The following is a 16,928-nucleotide window of genomic DNA, read 5'->3' on the forward strand; positions in this document are numbered from 1 at the left end:
GAAACACCCGGCTCCTACCAAAGACTTGGAAGGTCGAATGAAGCATTTCTGAAGATTCTCCTCACGTATTGGGTCTCAAGAATGGACAAAGCAAATAAGTGTCCTTTATGCAACTTAGACCCGGGAATAAGATTGATTGCACAATCATAATCCTGATGAGGGGAAAGAGAGTCTGTCTTTTTTTTGAAAATACATCATGAAATTCTTGGTAAGGAGTAGGAAGGAATTCTAGACTAGGCTGAAGGACTCTAGAAGTGGTAAAGATAAGCAGGTGGATGAACACTCAAGACTCAAGCGAATGATCTCTCCTTTCTTCCAATCAAGGTGGGGCCCTGCAGCCAAGGATGCCCCATAATCAATGGAGCGGAAGGACACGAGATCAAATAGAATGAGAGAACCTCAGAATGGAGAATGTGCTTACTGTTTACTGTACTGTGCTGTCTCCCATTGTATTGTAATTTGTTTGTCTTTGTACGGCGCTGCGGACGCCTTGTGGCGCCTTATAAATAAAAATTAATAATAATAATTATAATAATAATAATGGAGGATACCGACAGATAACTGAACGGTAGGAGTCCTGGCATGCATCCTGCCTCCAATCAGAGTCCAATACACAGACGGTGATACCCGAGTCCAATTTAAACGAGGGAAGACCAAGAGTCTGGGACAACTTGAGGTCAAGGAAATTACCGGCTGCACCACTATCGAGAAAGGCTGAAATATCAGTGGACTGAGCACCGTAGACAAGGCGTGCAGGAATCAACACGTCAATCAACAGGAATTGCACCTCTTCTCCAACACCTAGGCCTGGTCTTTTCCCGGCTTGTTAGGGCAAGCATAAAGTAGGTGGCCCTTGTTGCCGTAATTCATGCAGAGGCCCAGGGACCATCATTTTGAACGTTCTTCTGAAGAGAGACTGTAGACGCCTAACTGCATGGGCTTTGGAATGTTCAATAGTGCAGAGTAAGAGGTTGGCGGAGAGTCAGAAGAGACGGACATATATCTCTCTGCCTCCCTTTCCTTAATCCTATGATCAATCTTCCAGGGAAGTTGTATAGGGTAATGCACTAATGAATCTTTGATTTGCTCAGAGAGACCTAGGCGGAATTGCCTCTGGAGTGCCGGTTCGTTTCACTCACTATCAGTGGGCCATCACCTAATCTCTGCGTAGTATTCTTCAGCGGTGCGTCGTCCCTGTTTAAAGGCCTTGAGATGAGACTCTGCTGAAGCCACCCTGTCGGGGTCATCATAAAGCAGACATTAGGCATTAAAGAAAGCATCAACTGATTGCAGAGAGGGACTCGTAGTAGGAAGACTGAACGCCCAGGACTGAGATTCACTTTGGAGCAGAGAGACTATGATGCCAACTCTTTGCTGCTCAGAACCTGAAGAACGTTGTCTTAGGTGAAACTAGACCTTACAACTCTCTTTAAAGTTGCGGAAGAAGGCTCTATCACCAGAGAAACGGTCGGGTAAGTGCAATGTGGGCGAGGCCTGAAGGAGCTTGCTGGGTCTTCAAGGGTCTAGAGGCTTCTTCTTGCGCTGGCAACTGATGTGAAAATCCTTGAACCATCTGTGAGTTTGGATCTATCTCACCAAGACTTGGGCTGAAGAAAGATTCGTTCCATTGTCATCCATGGATAGTTCCCTCCAAGCAACTTCATCATCATCATTATCTATTTATTTATATAGCACCACTAATTCCACAGCGCTGCACAGAGAACTCAATCACAACAGTCCCTGCCCCATTGGAGATAACAATCTAAATACCCTAACATACACACACACACACACAGACAGAGAGAGAGAGACTAAGAGCAATCAGCAGCCAATTAACCTACCAGTACGTTTTTGGAGTGTGGAAGGAAATCCACGCAAACACAGGGAGAACATACAAACTCCACACAGATAAGGACATTGTCGGGAATTGAACTCATGACCCTAGTGCTGTGAGGCAGAAGTGCTAACCACTAAACCACCATGCTGCCCTGACTTCACTGGCCGGTTATAATGTTACAGCTACCAGCTATTATTATAAGCTTGCAGAACTAGCAGCAGTGGTCTTCACCTATAGCAGCCGCCTTTCCCGTAGAGCTGGATATGCTCACAGGTACTCAGATGCCCCATGGTCTTAAACTTAACATAGTGCAAGCTTATGAGTAATGCCGCAGTGTGGAAGTAGGAGATGATGGCAGCAGGTAACGTGGTCAGGAGCAAGCCAGGGTCCAAGGGCAGGGGAAATCAGCAAAGTCGGGTACAGGCAAAAGATCAGGGCCGGCAGAAGTCAAGGGTATCTGAGTGACAAGCAAAGATCAGGGTCACGAGCAGATAATCAGAAGTCCAGGAACATAACCCAAGGATCATACACGGAAAACAAGCCAAGAATAAGAGAGGAGCAGGAAAGCAGCCAAGAACTGATGCTATAACCGGCAGGGAGGCTAAGCCCTCACTGTCTTAAATACACAAAAGGGCCAATCACAAAACAGGAGGCACAGCAGGAGGAGCAAAAACTCAGGAGGCCAATAATTAATTGAAACAGATTGCACCTGTGCCCAACTCCCCCTTATGCTGGGACGCAGCGATTGACTGAAGAGCGTCCCGACCGTTGCCTTAGCATGTGACGCCCTGATCTCAAGGGGGCAGCCCCTAAAGTAACTATGCTGTCAGGCAGCCTGACAGCAAATCTAGTACTGTTAGCTGCCTGTTAGTGTGGCCACAGTTCTCTTATTCTGGTCTTGCTAGATTACCACATCTCACTAGACTGGATTAAATATTATCTGCACCCGCACTGACAGGCAGCAAACAACAATCACATATGTTGCCAGGTTGCGTGTCATCAAGAAAAAAGATTTCTGCAGTGCTGGAGCCTGAAGAAGAGGGAAGAGCAGGGCCAGATGATTGCTGCTAAAGAGAAAGGCAAGTGAAATGTGCTGCTGAAATAGCATAGAGGAATAACTGAGGAATGTGTGGTGATGAAATGGCAGGAGGGTGTCATGAATTGGCCTCTGGGGGTCGGTAAAATTGTTGAAGTGGTGGGGGGTGATGAATTGGCTGTTGGGGAGGTTGATGAAATGGCTGAGGGTGTCATAAATTGACCACTGGGTATTGATCAAATGGCTGAGGGGGTGTTGAAATGACTGGTTGGATGGGTGATGAAATGGATGGAGGATGGGTGATGAATTTGCCGGGGGTTTCATAAACTGGCTGCTGGGGGTGTGATGAAATTGTTGAGGGTGGTGCAATGGTTGGGGGGTAATGAAATAGCTGGTGGGGGGACATGATCTCTGTATTGCATGTCGTTCACGAGGATGCTCTCTATATTATGTAGTGGTCAGTAGAATGCTAAATACTAGTCAAATAGGGCTGGTAGATGGTTAGTACTTGACTAAAGCTCTTTGACAACAAATGTTAATATATTTTATTATCTATATATGCCTGTACTAGGGGCTATTTTTTCTGGCCAAACTGAAGTGTTTTGTTTGAACTAAAGAGCCAGGGTTTGTTAACATTTTGCATTATAATACAATTTTTGCATATTTTCAATCCGGCCCTCAACATTCCAGAAGCCACCCAAATGACAACAAAATTGTAAGAACAAGCAAGAGAGGACATCAGGTAGTGAAATCTGCAAGAACAGGTAAGTGCGGACGGCACAGTCTGTCCAACTTTGAATGCTGGAGAATACTCTTGAAAATTCATACTCAGGAGTATTCCTGTACACCTATACATTGGTGGGGTGGGGGGCTACGGGTGTTTGAACTTTTAATCAAGGCCTGGGTGTGTGAAAGATATCCTTTTAATTTTTGTTGTCTATTTTTGGCATACCACATGAGTACAACTGTGAAAAAAATATTTAAGATCTACCTACTCCAGAACTTGGTTGAGTTTATAGGACTGATGTGAGCCTTGATGTGTTAATCTTCCTTGTTTATTGTTTTTACATTTTCATCTGATGTTGGGATTGCTAAACATGTATCCCAAAATGTTACATGTCTTTATTTGATTAATAATATAGTCAGGACCAGTGAAAGGGTACAAGGCTACTAGGTACCCGTCCTCCTCAGAATGCACCCCCAGGTGCTAATTTTTACTGTTTGTGGAGCAAGACAGGGGGTGGAGCAGCAGGCATTTGAGGAGGATGCCAGAGTCAGTACTGCCTGTGATACTGCTAGCTGTTCCTCCTACACGGTGATAGACTGGGAGCTTAGTACTGTGCTGTGACATCACACATGTCACAGTGCAGCACCCCACACCCCGACTATCAGTGGCACTGAAAAGCAGCCGGCAGCATTACAGTATAAGGTAGGGATTGAGCAGGGTGCACTGAAATTAATTTGAATACTTAGACCATACTTGCCAACTCTCCCGGAATGTCCAGGAGACTCCCAAATTCCGAGTAGGTCTCCTGGGAGAGTAGGTCATCCTCACATATCTGCCTATTTCCTAGTGAAGTGGGCAAGATTAGAGCCGCCATAAGTGTAAGCATCATTGCGTCACGGGGCCAGGGCCAAAAATGAGGTGATTCACCAAGCCCGCTCTCTCCGTCCAAACCCCTCCTCCGTTCCTCAAAAGGGGAACATCAAAAAGTCGACAAGTATGAATTAGACACAATACCCTCTTCCCTATTGTTGTTTCATTCATTTAAATCTTCCGGGACACTGAAATGATGGAGATCTAGGTGGTGCTGTGAGCCTGACTTTCTATACGCACAATACTCCGTCTTTAAGACATCAGCTTAAAGCACAGTCCTAAACTGGTGTTACAACATGGGTAGCATTATAAATCTGTGAAATGGAATACATTTTAATGCACTTTTGTGCAGAAAATATTCTTGTTGGTAAGCGGGAATGGAGTTCTAAAGGGATGGCAAAGAGGGAGCTATTTATTTGGACTTGTGCTCAAGGTGGACCATTAACTTCCATCACTTAGGGTTTGAGCACACATAGGAAAATGTTGACATTGTATATGCAGCACCATTGTTTATGCAGCATTCACTGATAACATCTAAGTACTTTAAGCACTTTATCCATATGGCTCAATAAATTGTATTTCCAGTGCCCAGCAGGGAATGCAGCTCATATTATGCAGGGAATGAACTATGTGATCAAACCATGTGTGGTACCCTATCCATAAAGGATCATATTCATATGACTATATTAAAATAGAGTCCCAAATGAATATCTCCTAGATAGGGCTATTATTAGCCTTTCACAAATATAGAGAAAAATTAAAGGACATATGAAGGTCAAGAATCTTTAAGGACATAGAAAACTTTCAACTGTCCCAGAAAATCAGGCATTGATGATAGTTATGCTTCTATTATAAGCACATCATTTAGTAATGGGAATACACTGCAGCATAGCATAGCTTTTGACATTACTTAATAACAAATAATTTAGCTTTATAGCAAAGGTAGGCAATATGTGGCTCTCCATCTGGAACTATATATCCCATTACTCCCTCTTAGCCTCTTCAGTCAAAGGTTACCGAAATATATATATGAACTGGTGAACCGCTATTCACTCAATGACGTGACCTGTCAGCCCTATGACGGAAGCCACGCCCTTGTAAAAGCCGAGGAGGCGGCATCCCTATTTGCATTTCCCGGGCCCGCGCTTCCTGTTCTGTTATCTCTCTGAGCCTATTCCAGCGCGCTCCCTTACCCCGGCTCAGTGCGCGTTCCCGTGTTGTGCTCAGAGTGCGAGGTGTAGACGGGGGCGCGCCGGGCCGGAGGAGACACACATACAGATAACCCGGTCACGTTACAGATAGGTACACCGGCCCGGGGCTCCTCCATTTCTCGTTGGGTCCGGGCGTTGCCCCCTGCTCTGTGGGGAAGATGCCCGCCGTGTCCAAGGGTGATGGGATGCGGGGCCTGGCCGTGTTCATCTCTGATATCAGGAACTGTGAGTATATGGAGAGCTGGGCAGATATGGGTGATGCCAGGGGACCGTTAGTGGCGCTTGTACCAGCCAGGGGGCGTGTGCTGCATGTCACTGGCTAATGACTGCTGCTATCTGGCTAATGCTTGGACTCCGGGGGGCATTTACTGTGGGGACCTAAATGTACCAATGTGGTGAATGGCTCTCAGCCTGGAGTGGTGGATGAGTGCTGTGATCTATGTATAAGGCCAGTATAGCCAGTGTGCATTGGAGAAGATCAGTGCTGTGATCTATGTATAAGGCCAGTATAACCAGTGTGCATTGGAGAAGATCAGTGCTATGATCCATGTATAAGGCCAGTATAACCAGTGTGCATTGGAGAAGATCAGTGCTATGATCCATGTATAAGGCAAGTATAGCCAGTGTGCATTGGAGAAGATCAGTGCTGTGATCTATGTATAAGGCCAGTATAACCAGTGTGCATTGGAGAAGATCACTGCTGTGATCTATGTATAAGGCCAGTATAGCCAGTGTGCATTGGATTAGATCAGTGCTGTGATCTATGTATAAGGCCAGTATAACCAGTGTGCATTGGAGAAGATCAGTGCTATGATCTATGTATAAGGCCAGTATAACCAGTGTGCATTGGGAGAAGGTCAGTGCTGTGATCTATGTATAAGGCAAGTATAGCCAGTGTGCATTGGAGAAGATCAGTGCTGTGATCTATGTATAAGGCCAGTATAGCCAGTGTGCATTGGGAGAAGATCAGTGCTGTGATCTATGTATAAGGCCAGTATAGCCAGTGTGCATTGGAGAAGATCACTGCTGTGATCTATGTATAAGGCCAGTATAGCCAGTGTGCATTGGGAGAAGATCACTGCTGTGATCTATGTATAAGGCCAGTATAGCCAGTGTGCATTGGATTAGATCAGTGCTGTGATCTATGTATAAGGCCAGTATAACCAGTGTGCATTGGATTAGATCAGTGCTGTGATCTATGTATAAGGCCAGTATAGCCAGTGTGCATTGGAGAAGATCAGTGCTGTGATCTATGTATAAGGCCAGTATAGCCAGTGTGCATTGGGAGAAGATCAGTGCTGTGATCTATGTATAAGGCCAGTATAACCAGTGTGCATTGGAGAAGATCAGCAGATTGTACAATATAGGCAGTGTTCTCTTGATTCTTCCTTGCTGACTGAACCTATGAGCAGAAATAACATTACATATTTTATGATGTTCAAAATCATTGTTCCTGCAGGCCAGCAGAGGGTTACTCTGTAAGAAGAGGTTACTCTGCAGTTACATATAATAGAAACAGTATTAAATAACGTAGATGCTCTAGATTATATTTGTTTATACGTAATTTTAAATCTGCATTGGAAAGACCCCAAAACACAGGTTAGTCTTCGATATGTTGAAGATACTATTGCTACATTGATTGGGAGGCTTAGGATCTTACCATATTAACAATAAGCCTTGGCTGGTTTTTTTTTTTTTTTAAATAAATTTACATATGATAATAGCACCACGGAATTTGCTAGTTTTATATAAAAAATTGATGATAGTGTTCTAATTTCCTATGAAGAGTAAATATATGTGTAGTTGGTTTAGCTCACGGTTATGTTAGGAAATCAGTATGGTAAAGTACAATTGCTTTTACCACAGTGACCGTTCCAATCTTTCTCTGTAAAAATACAATACTCTTTAGTTACATATATGCAAAACTATTTTCTGAGAGCAATTTCTATCTGCTAAACATTTGTAACAAATTTGCACCACTATAGCACTACTGGTAGGTTGATGCAACACATTGCTTTACAGGTAATGTACTTTAATTTATTTGACATGTTTTTATTGCCTACTTTGTTATGGACTAATGAATACAAGTCTTCTGGTAAAAGAACATAGTCTGAGAACCAAATGGCAACAGCTATGTAAAGATTTGAATTAAATTTTCATTACGTGTGTCCAGTTCTTATCTAAAACTACAGTAATCTGTAGAAAAATGTTACGATCTGAAAGACATTAGTCAAGAACTTGGTCATGAAGGTAAAAACGTTTAATCTTAAAGGGGATTTATACACTTCAAACCAAGGATTAACATTATTGCTGTAACGGCTCCATCATTGGTGCTTAGAGATCCCTCCCTTTAAATTCCACCATGTGATAACTGCAGAGGAAGGTGTTGAACTATTTCCTGCATCTCCTGGAAATTAAAATATTTACAATGTATAAGGTTTAATTCCTCTGTATTCTTGTAAAAGAGTTGATTGTTCTCTAAAACAATTTTTGTGCTTATTGTAAAATTGTAGTTTTTGTGTGATTCATTTGCCAGATTATTTCAGGGATGGTTAGTATACTATCTGTGGAACCATCACATTATTTGAAACAAAGATCAACATTTTCAGACTTCATTTACTTTATTTGAAGCCATGTATGATGCAAAGAAATAAAGATATAAAGTTCATTAATAAATCAAGATGATCACCTAAATGGGAAATTATTATGGCAATAATATTTTGCTAAGCTTATTACTTAGGTGGCACAGAGTAGATTTATTTGTGCAAATGTACACAGATGTAGTTTCATTTAGGCATAGGTGCATGTCTTTTGCTGTTATTATCTCCCCTGGTGTTATTGTAGAAAAGGTCAAACTCTATTCGTAAACTGTTCTATTGGCCTGACTGGAGAGTTAAAAATGGCATCACACAGTGTTGCATACTATCAAATTAGGTCCTATCCTGTGACCGGATGGGCTTACTTCACCACCCGGTCTGTAGGGGGAAAGGTGGAGCAAAGGGATGTTCTTCCTGCATAGTTTATCCGGGTTTCATTTTCACCGTCAGTAACCGATTGTTTCTGACCACTCCTACTGGTGCCACCAGACACTTGCCAACTGTGAATGCTAACTGCGCAATAGTTGTAGGGGAATTCAGCTTCCACCGCTGGACTCCTTTGCAGTGCCAAGAACCATTTACCTCTGAGGTAGTTGGTATAGCTGCTGTAATATCTTTGCTGTGGGCTGGCTGGTACCTCCTAACCACTTACTATGGATCAGGACTGCCGGGGAACAGATAAGAGTGTAGCTCTTATCTGTTGGTAACAGGATACAGTAGGTAATAGTCGCAGGCAGAATCTTCAAGCAGTGATGGTTTATTGCTCAACAGTCCTGGCAAGGACTTTTCCACTCCAGTTTGAGGTACTGGTGATCATCCAGAAGTTACAGATGAAATGATTCATTACATTGTAAAACTGAACTATATTTATACAGATTCTGACACCCATGTTGGCAGGGTGTAAACCAGCCTCCTTTTACTTGGTGGCACCAACACATCAGATATTTTAACATCAGGATGTGATATATTCTCTAGACTTGGAGTAAAGACAATTTAACTTACAAAATTCACATCAATCTGTGATTTCCTATATCGTGTGCATCCTGAGTCTCACAGAGATAGGAAGCCTAACAGCAAGTCTAATTACCACCTCCTGTGCTTTCCAGCTAAAAAGACTTTTTGGTCGCCGAGTTGAACAGGTCGAATTAACATAAATTACCTGCCTTCAGACTGGCAGAAAACACATTTCCTCCCCACATATGCCTATTGCCTCAGAAATCTGTACATTTCTAATGCAGAAATATAACACACTATCAAAAAATTAGTCACTTAGCAATGATTTAAATTGGTGCCTGCACCACTAATTTAAATAAATTTCTCCTTCATCCGGTCTGGGGGACACTGCTTACCATGGGGTTGTGGAGGGGAGCTTGGGAGTTGGCACCTAACTAGTTAATTTAGTACTGCTGGCAAACTCCTCCCCTCTACAAACCCCCTGCCTCTTCCTGTTCAGTTTTTATTAGGTGCCCTGGAGTTGGGCAGCCTTATTTTTTACTGCTTAGTTTAATGTTTAAAAATTTATTTTTTTTTCCTTTACTTTTTTACTTTTTTAGGTGGCAGCGCTGGAGTGTGTTCTAATTTAGAGAACACACTCACAGCTTGGCAGCGCAGGCATTCCCCTGTCAGCTGAGAGCCAGCGGTTCTCACTGACAGGGGCTGAAGACAAGGTGCCTGATTGAAGGGAGTGACAAGCGGTCTCATGGACCGCTGCACTCCCATAGCCTCCCCAAAAACCGGCGCTGCCATTACAGGCATAGAGCGCTGGTTATCGGGTAATGAAGATGGCGGCGGCCATCTTGGATTTCGGCAGAAGCGCCGAGGAGAAGGGGCTAAACCAAGATTCCCCCCTCAGTCATAGGAGGGGGGCGTCGGATACCTTCCGCTGCGGAAACCTCTGTCCTAGAGGTCTCCACCACTCTGCCACTATTATGATAGTTCTTTTGAAGAAGAAGGAGAAGACATGGGAAAAAGAACTACAGGAAGGGGGAGCTAATACATAGAGTTCCCCCCTTCCTTCAGAGAGAGAGATGGTCCTTCCCAGGTCTTTTGGCGCCAGCACAAGCCCGGGAAAAGGAACAGAGCTGAGGAGAAAGCACAGACTGCTGTCAGATCTGCTCCCCAGGGTGGCCTTTGGCTAAGTATCACCTTTATTTACACACATATCTGATGTGGTTATACTGGGCTAGCAGGTTTACTATTATAGCCTCCTACTAGCCATTGATATTTATGGTGTTTACTATTTCAAGTACAACTTTTAGAATATATCAGTTGTTTACTTGGTATTGCTCTGTTTTTCATTGCTTATTTACTCTCTCTCTATATTAACTATCTATCTGTATATTCAGCTAGATTTTTTATTACTCTGTGTGCTTGGTGTGCCTTCCTTTATAAATATGACAGATAAGGGAAAGGGCCCTATGCCAAAATATTTCACATGTTCAAAATGTAATGTTAAATTACCTAGTGCTCAGAGGGACCCGTTGGCGCTCTGCACGACATGCGAAGCAGAGGCTTCCACTGCACAGATACCGCAGGTTTCAGTCCCACCGTCGGTGGAACCGGCATGGGTTACCTCCCTTACGCAGTCGGTTAGCTCTTTAGCTCAAATGGTCCTTCAGTCTAACCAGTTGCTGACTACTGTGGCAACTTCTGTGGCTAGTAATGCAAGTTTACAGTCAGACCCCCCGGCTTCCTCAGGTTCTAGTGCTTTGAGTTTGCCGGGACCATCCTCATTACAGACTGACCCAGCCCTGGTTTCTACAGAACCGGCATGGTCTACAGCTTTTATCAGAGGGCTGAATAAGCTTAACCAGCTATTTGACCCCTCTAGTACCCCGCCTGCTAAAAGAAAGAGGCCTAGATATGTTAATCCCCTATTGACCCTCTCAGATTCTGAGGAGGAGTCTGAAGAAGAAGGGGAAATTTATTCGGACACTGACCAAGGTCATTCCTCTGAGCAGGGAGAAGTGTCTAAGGGCCAATTTGTAAATGATTTGGTTTTAGCGGTAAGACAGGTGTTTGATCTCCCGGAACCGGAAGATGTAACCCCCAGAGACAGAAGTCTCTTTAAAAAGGCCAAGAGGAAGGCCAGCCGTTTTCCTCCCTCCGCGGAACTTAGAGATATCGCTGAAGGGGCATGGAAACATCCCGATAAAAGATTTTCTATCCCCAAGAGGTTCTCTTCCCTGTATCCCTTACAGGAAGAAGTGGCTCGCTGGGAAAGTATTCCCAAGGTGGACATTCCCATTGCTCGCTTAGCAAAACATACTTTACTCCCAGCCCCGGGTTCAGCGTCCCTGCCGGACGCCAATGACCGCAAGGTTGAATCACAGCTCAAATCCATATTTGCGGCTGCGGGTTCTGCCTTTAGACCCACATTCGCCTCGGCCTGGGTGGCTAGAGCCATGGAGGCATGGGCAGACCAGCTAGCTGAGGCCTTACAGGACTCCGAATTTCTTCCCCTAGCCTTACACCTAAAGGAGGCTTCGGGGTATATTTATGAAGCAGCCCAGAACTCAGCGGCAGTCTCCTCTTCCATTCAGGCGGCCTCCATTTCAGCCAGAAGGACGCTTTGGTTGAAATCCTGGGAAGGTGATGCGGAATCGAAAAGGTCCGTTGAAATTATCCCCTTCTCGGCTGCAGGTTTGTTCGGCCCGGAATTAGATGCCCTTATTTCCCAGGCCACGGGGGGCAAGAGCACGTCCTTGCCAGTCTATGCTAGCAGGAGCCACGCCCCGAGGGGTAGCTCCTTTCGTCAGCCCTTTCGTGGGGCCTCTCCCCATAGGGGACAGCCCTTTAGAGGCAGGCAATCCAATTCCAGAGGCTCCTCTACCAGAGGGAGGTCCTCGTTTGCATCCAAACGCCAGGCCCCTAAATCTCAGCAGAAGCCTGCATCCTGACGACCACCCTGTATTGCAGGGGGTGCCTGTGGGGGGACGTCTGTCTCTGTTTTACGAACAGTGGGCAGCGTCTTCCCAAGATCCTTGGATTCGTGGAATTATTTCAGAGGGGTACAAAATAGACCTTTCAGGCCCGGCTCCACGCCGTTACTTCCAGGCCCCTCTTTCCCGAAATCCAGTAAAAAGACAGGCTATACAGGATTGTGTAGCTTCTCTTCTAGCTCAGAGGGTCATCGCCAAGGTTCCAGATTGCCAGATAGGAACAGGGTTTTATTCCAACCTATTCCTAGTCCCGAAGCCGGACGGCTCCTTTCGCCCTATCTTAAATCTAAAGGGCCTCAATGTTCACTTAAGGGTGGACAAGTTTCGGATGGAATCTCTAAGGTCAGTGATAAACGGCCTAGAGAAAGATCAGTTCATAGCGTCCATAGATATAAAGGACGCGTATCTCCATATTCCCATTTGGATCCACCATACGTCCCTTCTCAGATTTTCGGTGGGATCAGTTCACTATCGGTTTCGGGCCCTCCCCTTTGGCCTATCAACAGCGCCAAGGGTCTTCACAAAGATTATGTCAGTGATGGCAGCATGTCTTCACCTGCAGGGTGTTCAGGTCGTTCCTTATTTGGACGACCTGCTAATCAAGGCTTCCTCAGAGAGTTGCCTAAGCTATCATCTATCCCTCACCCAAGCGGTTCTCGAGGGCCACGGATGGCTGATAAATTTAAGGAAATCCCAGTTGGTTCCGTGTCAGCGCATGGTGTTCCTGGGACTCATCATGGACACCAGCAAACAAAGGATATTTCTCCCAGTAGAGAAGATCACCTCTATTCAGAAGATAACCTCCCAGGTTCTGTCTTCTCCCAGACCCTCAATGCTCTTGTGCATGAGGCTACTGGGAAAGATGGTGGCCTCCTTCGAGACCATTCCCTTTGGTCGAGCTCATTCTCGATGTTTCCAGTGGGACCTATTGTCGAAGTGGTCAGGTTCACACCTACGCCTAGATCTTCAAAAGATTTCTCTATCCAAGAGGGCGAGAACATCTCTTCAGTGGTGGATGTGCCAGGATCACTTGAATGTGGGCAGATCCTTCGCACCTTGGTCGTGGATCATAGCTACGACGGACGCCAGCCTCAAAGGTTGGGGGGCGGTGGTCCTGCACCTCCGGCTCCAGGGATGTTGGTCGGTTCAGGAGTCGGCTCTCCCAATAAATGTATTGGAATTGAAGGCCATTCTTCTAGCCCTTCAGGGAGCACAATCCCTTCTTCAGGGCCACCCAGTCCGTATCCAGTCCGACAATGCCACGGCCGTGGCATATGTCAACAGACAAGGAGGAACCAGGAGCGCAGCGGCGATGGATATCGCAGCCCAAATATTGGTTTGGGCAGAGCTATATGTTCCGGCAATATCAGCAGTTTTCATTCCAGGAATAGAAAACTGGGAGGCGGACTATCTAAGTAGAAACCAGATGATGCCGGGGGAGTGGTCACTTCACCCGGAAGTCTTCCAATCTCTGGTTCACAGGTGGGGTCTTCCAGACATAGACCTCATGGCTTCCAGACACAACAAAAAGGTCCACAGGTTCTGCGCAAGGGTAAGAGATCCCCTAGCGGCGGCAGTGGACGTCCTGACGATGTCATGGGAATTCAGGATGGGATATCTGTTTCCTCCGATCCCCATGCTTCCTCGCGTCCTCAGACGAGTTCGACAGGGTTCCCTACCAGTAATTCTGGTAGCCCCCTTCTGGCCACGGCGTGTGTGGTTCGCAGAAATAATATCTATGGCGGAAGGTCCGGGATTCCACCTTCCGTATCGTCACGACCTTCTTCTTCAAGGTCCATTCCATCACCAGAATTTACATCAGCTCAATTTAACGGCATGGCTGTTGAAGCCAGCCTTTGGAGGGCTAGAGGGTTTTCTTCCAGTGTAATTCAAACGTTGATGCGAGCTAGGAAACCAGTGTCATCTCGCATCTATCACCGGATTTGGAAGGCATATATTAGATGGTGTGAAAGTAGGACATACCACTCGTCCTCCTTTCGCCTCCCTCGCTTGTTAGCTTTCCTTCAGCATGGCTTAGAAGCAGGCCTTAGATTAGGCTCCTTAAAGGTTCAGGTTTCAGCCCTTTCGATATTTTTCCATACGAAGTTGGCTGACTTACCAGACATTAGGACTTTTTTCCAAGGAGTTCTCCATATACAGCCTCCTTATGTCCCTCCTACAGCTCCATGGGATCTCAATCTGGTTCTGTACATGCTCAAGGGACCCCCCTTCGAGCCTTTGAACAAGGCGGATTTGAAGTGTTTGACCTGGAAGGTCCTTTTTCTTCTGGCTATTGCCTCTGCTCGCAGAGTTTCTGAATTATGAGCCCTGTCCTGTCAGGAACCTTATTTGGTGTTCCACGAGGACAGAGCGGTGTTAAGAACCCTTCCTTCCTTTGTGCCAAAGGTAGTTTCGGCTTTTCATCTAAACCAGGAAATAATTGTTCCGGTTTTCTCATCCACTTCTCATACGGATCAGCAATCGATGAAAAAGTTGGATGTGGTTAGAGCTCTCCGCATTTATGTTAAAAGAACTTCCCAGATTAGACGGACTGACTCACTGTTTGTTCTTTATGACGCTAATAAGAGAGGCTGGCCAGCCTCCAAACAATCCATCGCCAGATGGATTACGTCTACCATCAGGCAAGCTTATATTAATGCTAGCCGTGCTGTGCCGGAGAGACTTACGGCCCATTCCACCAGATCGGTGGGGGCCTCGTGGGCAGCAAGGAATGGAGCTTCTGCGGACCAGCTTTGCAGGGCAGCCACCTGGTCCTCTGTCCACACCTTTACCAAATTTTACCAGTTTAATATATTTGCCTCTGCGGATGCAAATTTTGCTCGTAGTGCTTTACGAGCAGGGCTTTCAGAGTAGTCCCATCCTTAGGGGGCTGCTTTAGAACGTCCCCATGGTAAGCAGTGTCCCCCAGACCGGATGAAGGAGAAAAGAGGATTTATGTACTTACGTTAAATCCGTTTCTCTGATTCCGTCTGGGGGACACTGCGATCCCTCCCTTCTGTTTTTCTTCTGTGTGTTCTTGTGTGACTGCCCTTTTTTATCTTGGGCTTGTTAAAACTAACTGGACAGGAAGAGGCAGGGGGTTTGTAGAGGGGAGGGGTTTGCCAGCAGTACTAAATTAACTAGTTAGGTGCCAACTCCCAAGCTCCCCTCCACAACCCCATGGTAAGCAGTGTCCCCCAGACGGAATCAGAGAAACGAATTTAACGTAAGTACATAAATCCTCTTTTCTACAAAAAATTATTTCTCTGTGATCCAGCCACACCCTTGTTTTTTTATTTTAGCGTTTTTTCTTGTTTTGAACTGTTTTTAATATGAAATTCACAAAATTAAATTGATGTTGGTGCTGTCTTTGTTTCCTATGGCAAACATATATTCTGCATGTTTTTTAATGCATTGGTTTGGTGTACTTATATGAATTCCAGTTTACTTGAGCCTGTTAATGCACATTTAGACTGAATGTTTTTTGTTTTGTTTTTTACGATTAAAATCAAGGCATAATAATTAGAATTTCCGGGCCTATTTGTGGTACAAAAAGTCACACTGCATCCTGAAATTCAGGCTCTCTGCCCCGACCAACTGAAAACCAAATCTCGTTTTTGTAGATCTCCCATCTCTCAAGATTTTTATTGCACCTAACCAATTGTAGTAAGGAACACGCTCCTCCTATTCTCCTTTCCGTTCTACCCGTCACTAGCCATAACATTTCCTAACTCCAAATAGCCTTGTATATGAAGGACCTATAAATCTCTGTGCATGATGTCACAATGTTTGTTTCCACAAGGTTAGGTTTTACCACTATTCGTAAATACTTCCCATACCTATACAATAATTTAAGTATCTCTGACCTTTAATTACCCTTATTCTGGGTGGTCACCTCATCCTTTTTATTACTGAAAAGTATAACTTTTACAGTTCCTGTTGCTTATTAGAACCAGGCAGTGTATTGCTTGCTTTAATATGGCTACATTAACTTTATAATGTGCGTGTTTTTGTAATTTAAAAGATGAGTTGACAATAGACATTATTTTTTTTGGGGGGAAAAAGTGATCTACATAACCTATAAAGCCATTGCAGAGTTCATACTGATGGAACACACTGTGATTGGCGTAGTGGGGAAAATTGAGGTTCTTGGGAATTTGGTTAACTTGAAGGCAAACTGATGTTACCTGGTGTACAAGCATCTTCTACTCAAATACTTTGATTCATTTTCTTCCCTGTACTCCAATTACTGTATGTACTATAACAAAGAGGGTATCTCAACCGAGCAGCAGATTGTTATTAAAAACTATTGCACTTATATTTATTTTCACTTAATATTTTTTGTGTGTAGTTTTTTTTTTTTTGTTTTTTTTTAGGCATTGTTATATTTGCTTTTTATATACTTACACATTAGGTATGTATATTCAATTAATTGCTGCTATTAACACAGGATGTGGGGAAAAATGCATGATTCAGCATCACAGTCGTGTGATATTCTGGAATTTTCTGTAAAAGCACTATAATTGATGCTGAAAGACACCTTCCAGTAATGAGTGTGCACAATTCTTTATTTTTTTTATTTAACTTGAAAGTTTTTGAGCACAAAACCTATGTGATAAATACTTTCGTGTCAAAAAAGACAAAAGTATTATAGGAGCACAAGAGCAAAGCCATGCAGAGGTGCAGATGCCGGTATGTGATGTTACACA

General features: G+C 44.5%; 1 protein-coding gene across 4 annotated transcripts in view; it reads left to right on the forward strand.

Moving 5' to 3' along the window:
• The first annotated feature begins 5,605 nt into the window (after positions 1–5,605).
• Positions 5,606–16,928, forward strand: part of AP2A2 (adaptor related protein complex 2 subunit alpha 2) — a 90,371-nt gene continuing 79,048 nt past the window's right edge. For 2 of the 4 annotated variants that reach the window (XM_075187851.1, XM_075187852.1), the window contains exon 1: positions 5,610–5,906. In XM_075187851.1, coding sequence (XP_075043952.1) covers positions 5,840–5,906 — 67 coding nt within the window. In that variant the 5' untranslated portion in view covers positions 5,610–5,839. Of the gene's footprint in view, positions 5,907–16,928 lie in introns of all 4 variants that reach the window. The other 2 variants (XM_075187849.1, XM_075187850.1) reach the window with 2 other exon arrangements.

Source organism: Mixophyes fleayi, chromosome 10, assembly GCF_038048845.1.
Source record: "Mixophyes fleayi isolate aMixFle1 chromosome 10, aMixFle1.hap1, whole genome shotgun sequence".
In the NCBI taxonomy this organism is placed as follows: Eukaryota; Metazoa; Chordata; class Amphibia; order Anura; family Limnodynastidae; genus Mixophyes; species Mixophyes fleayi.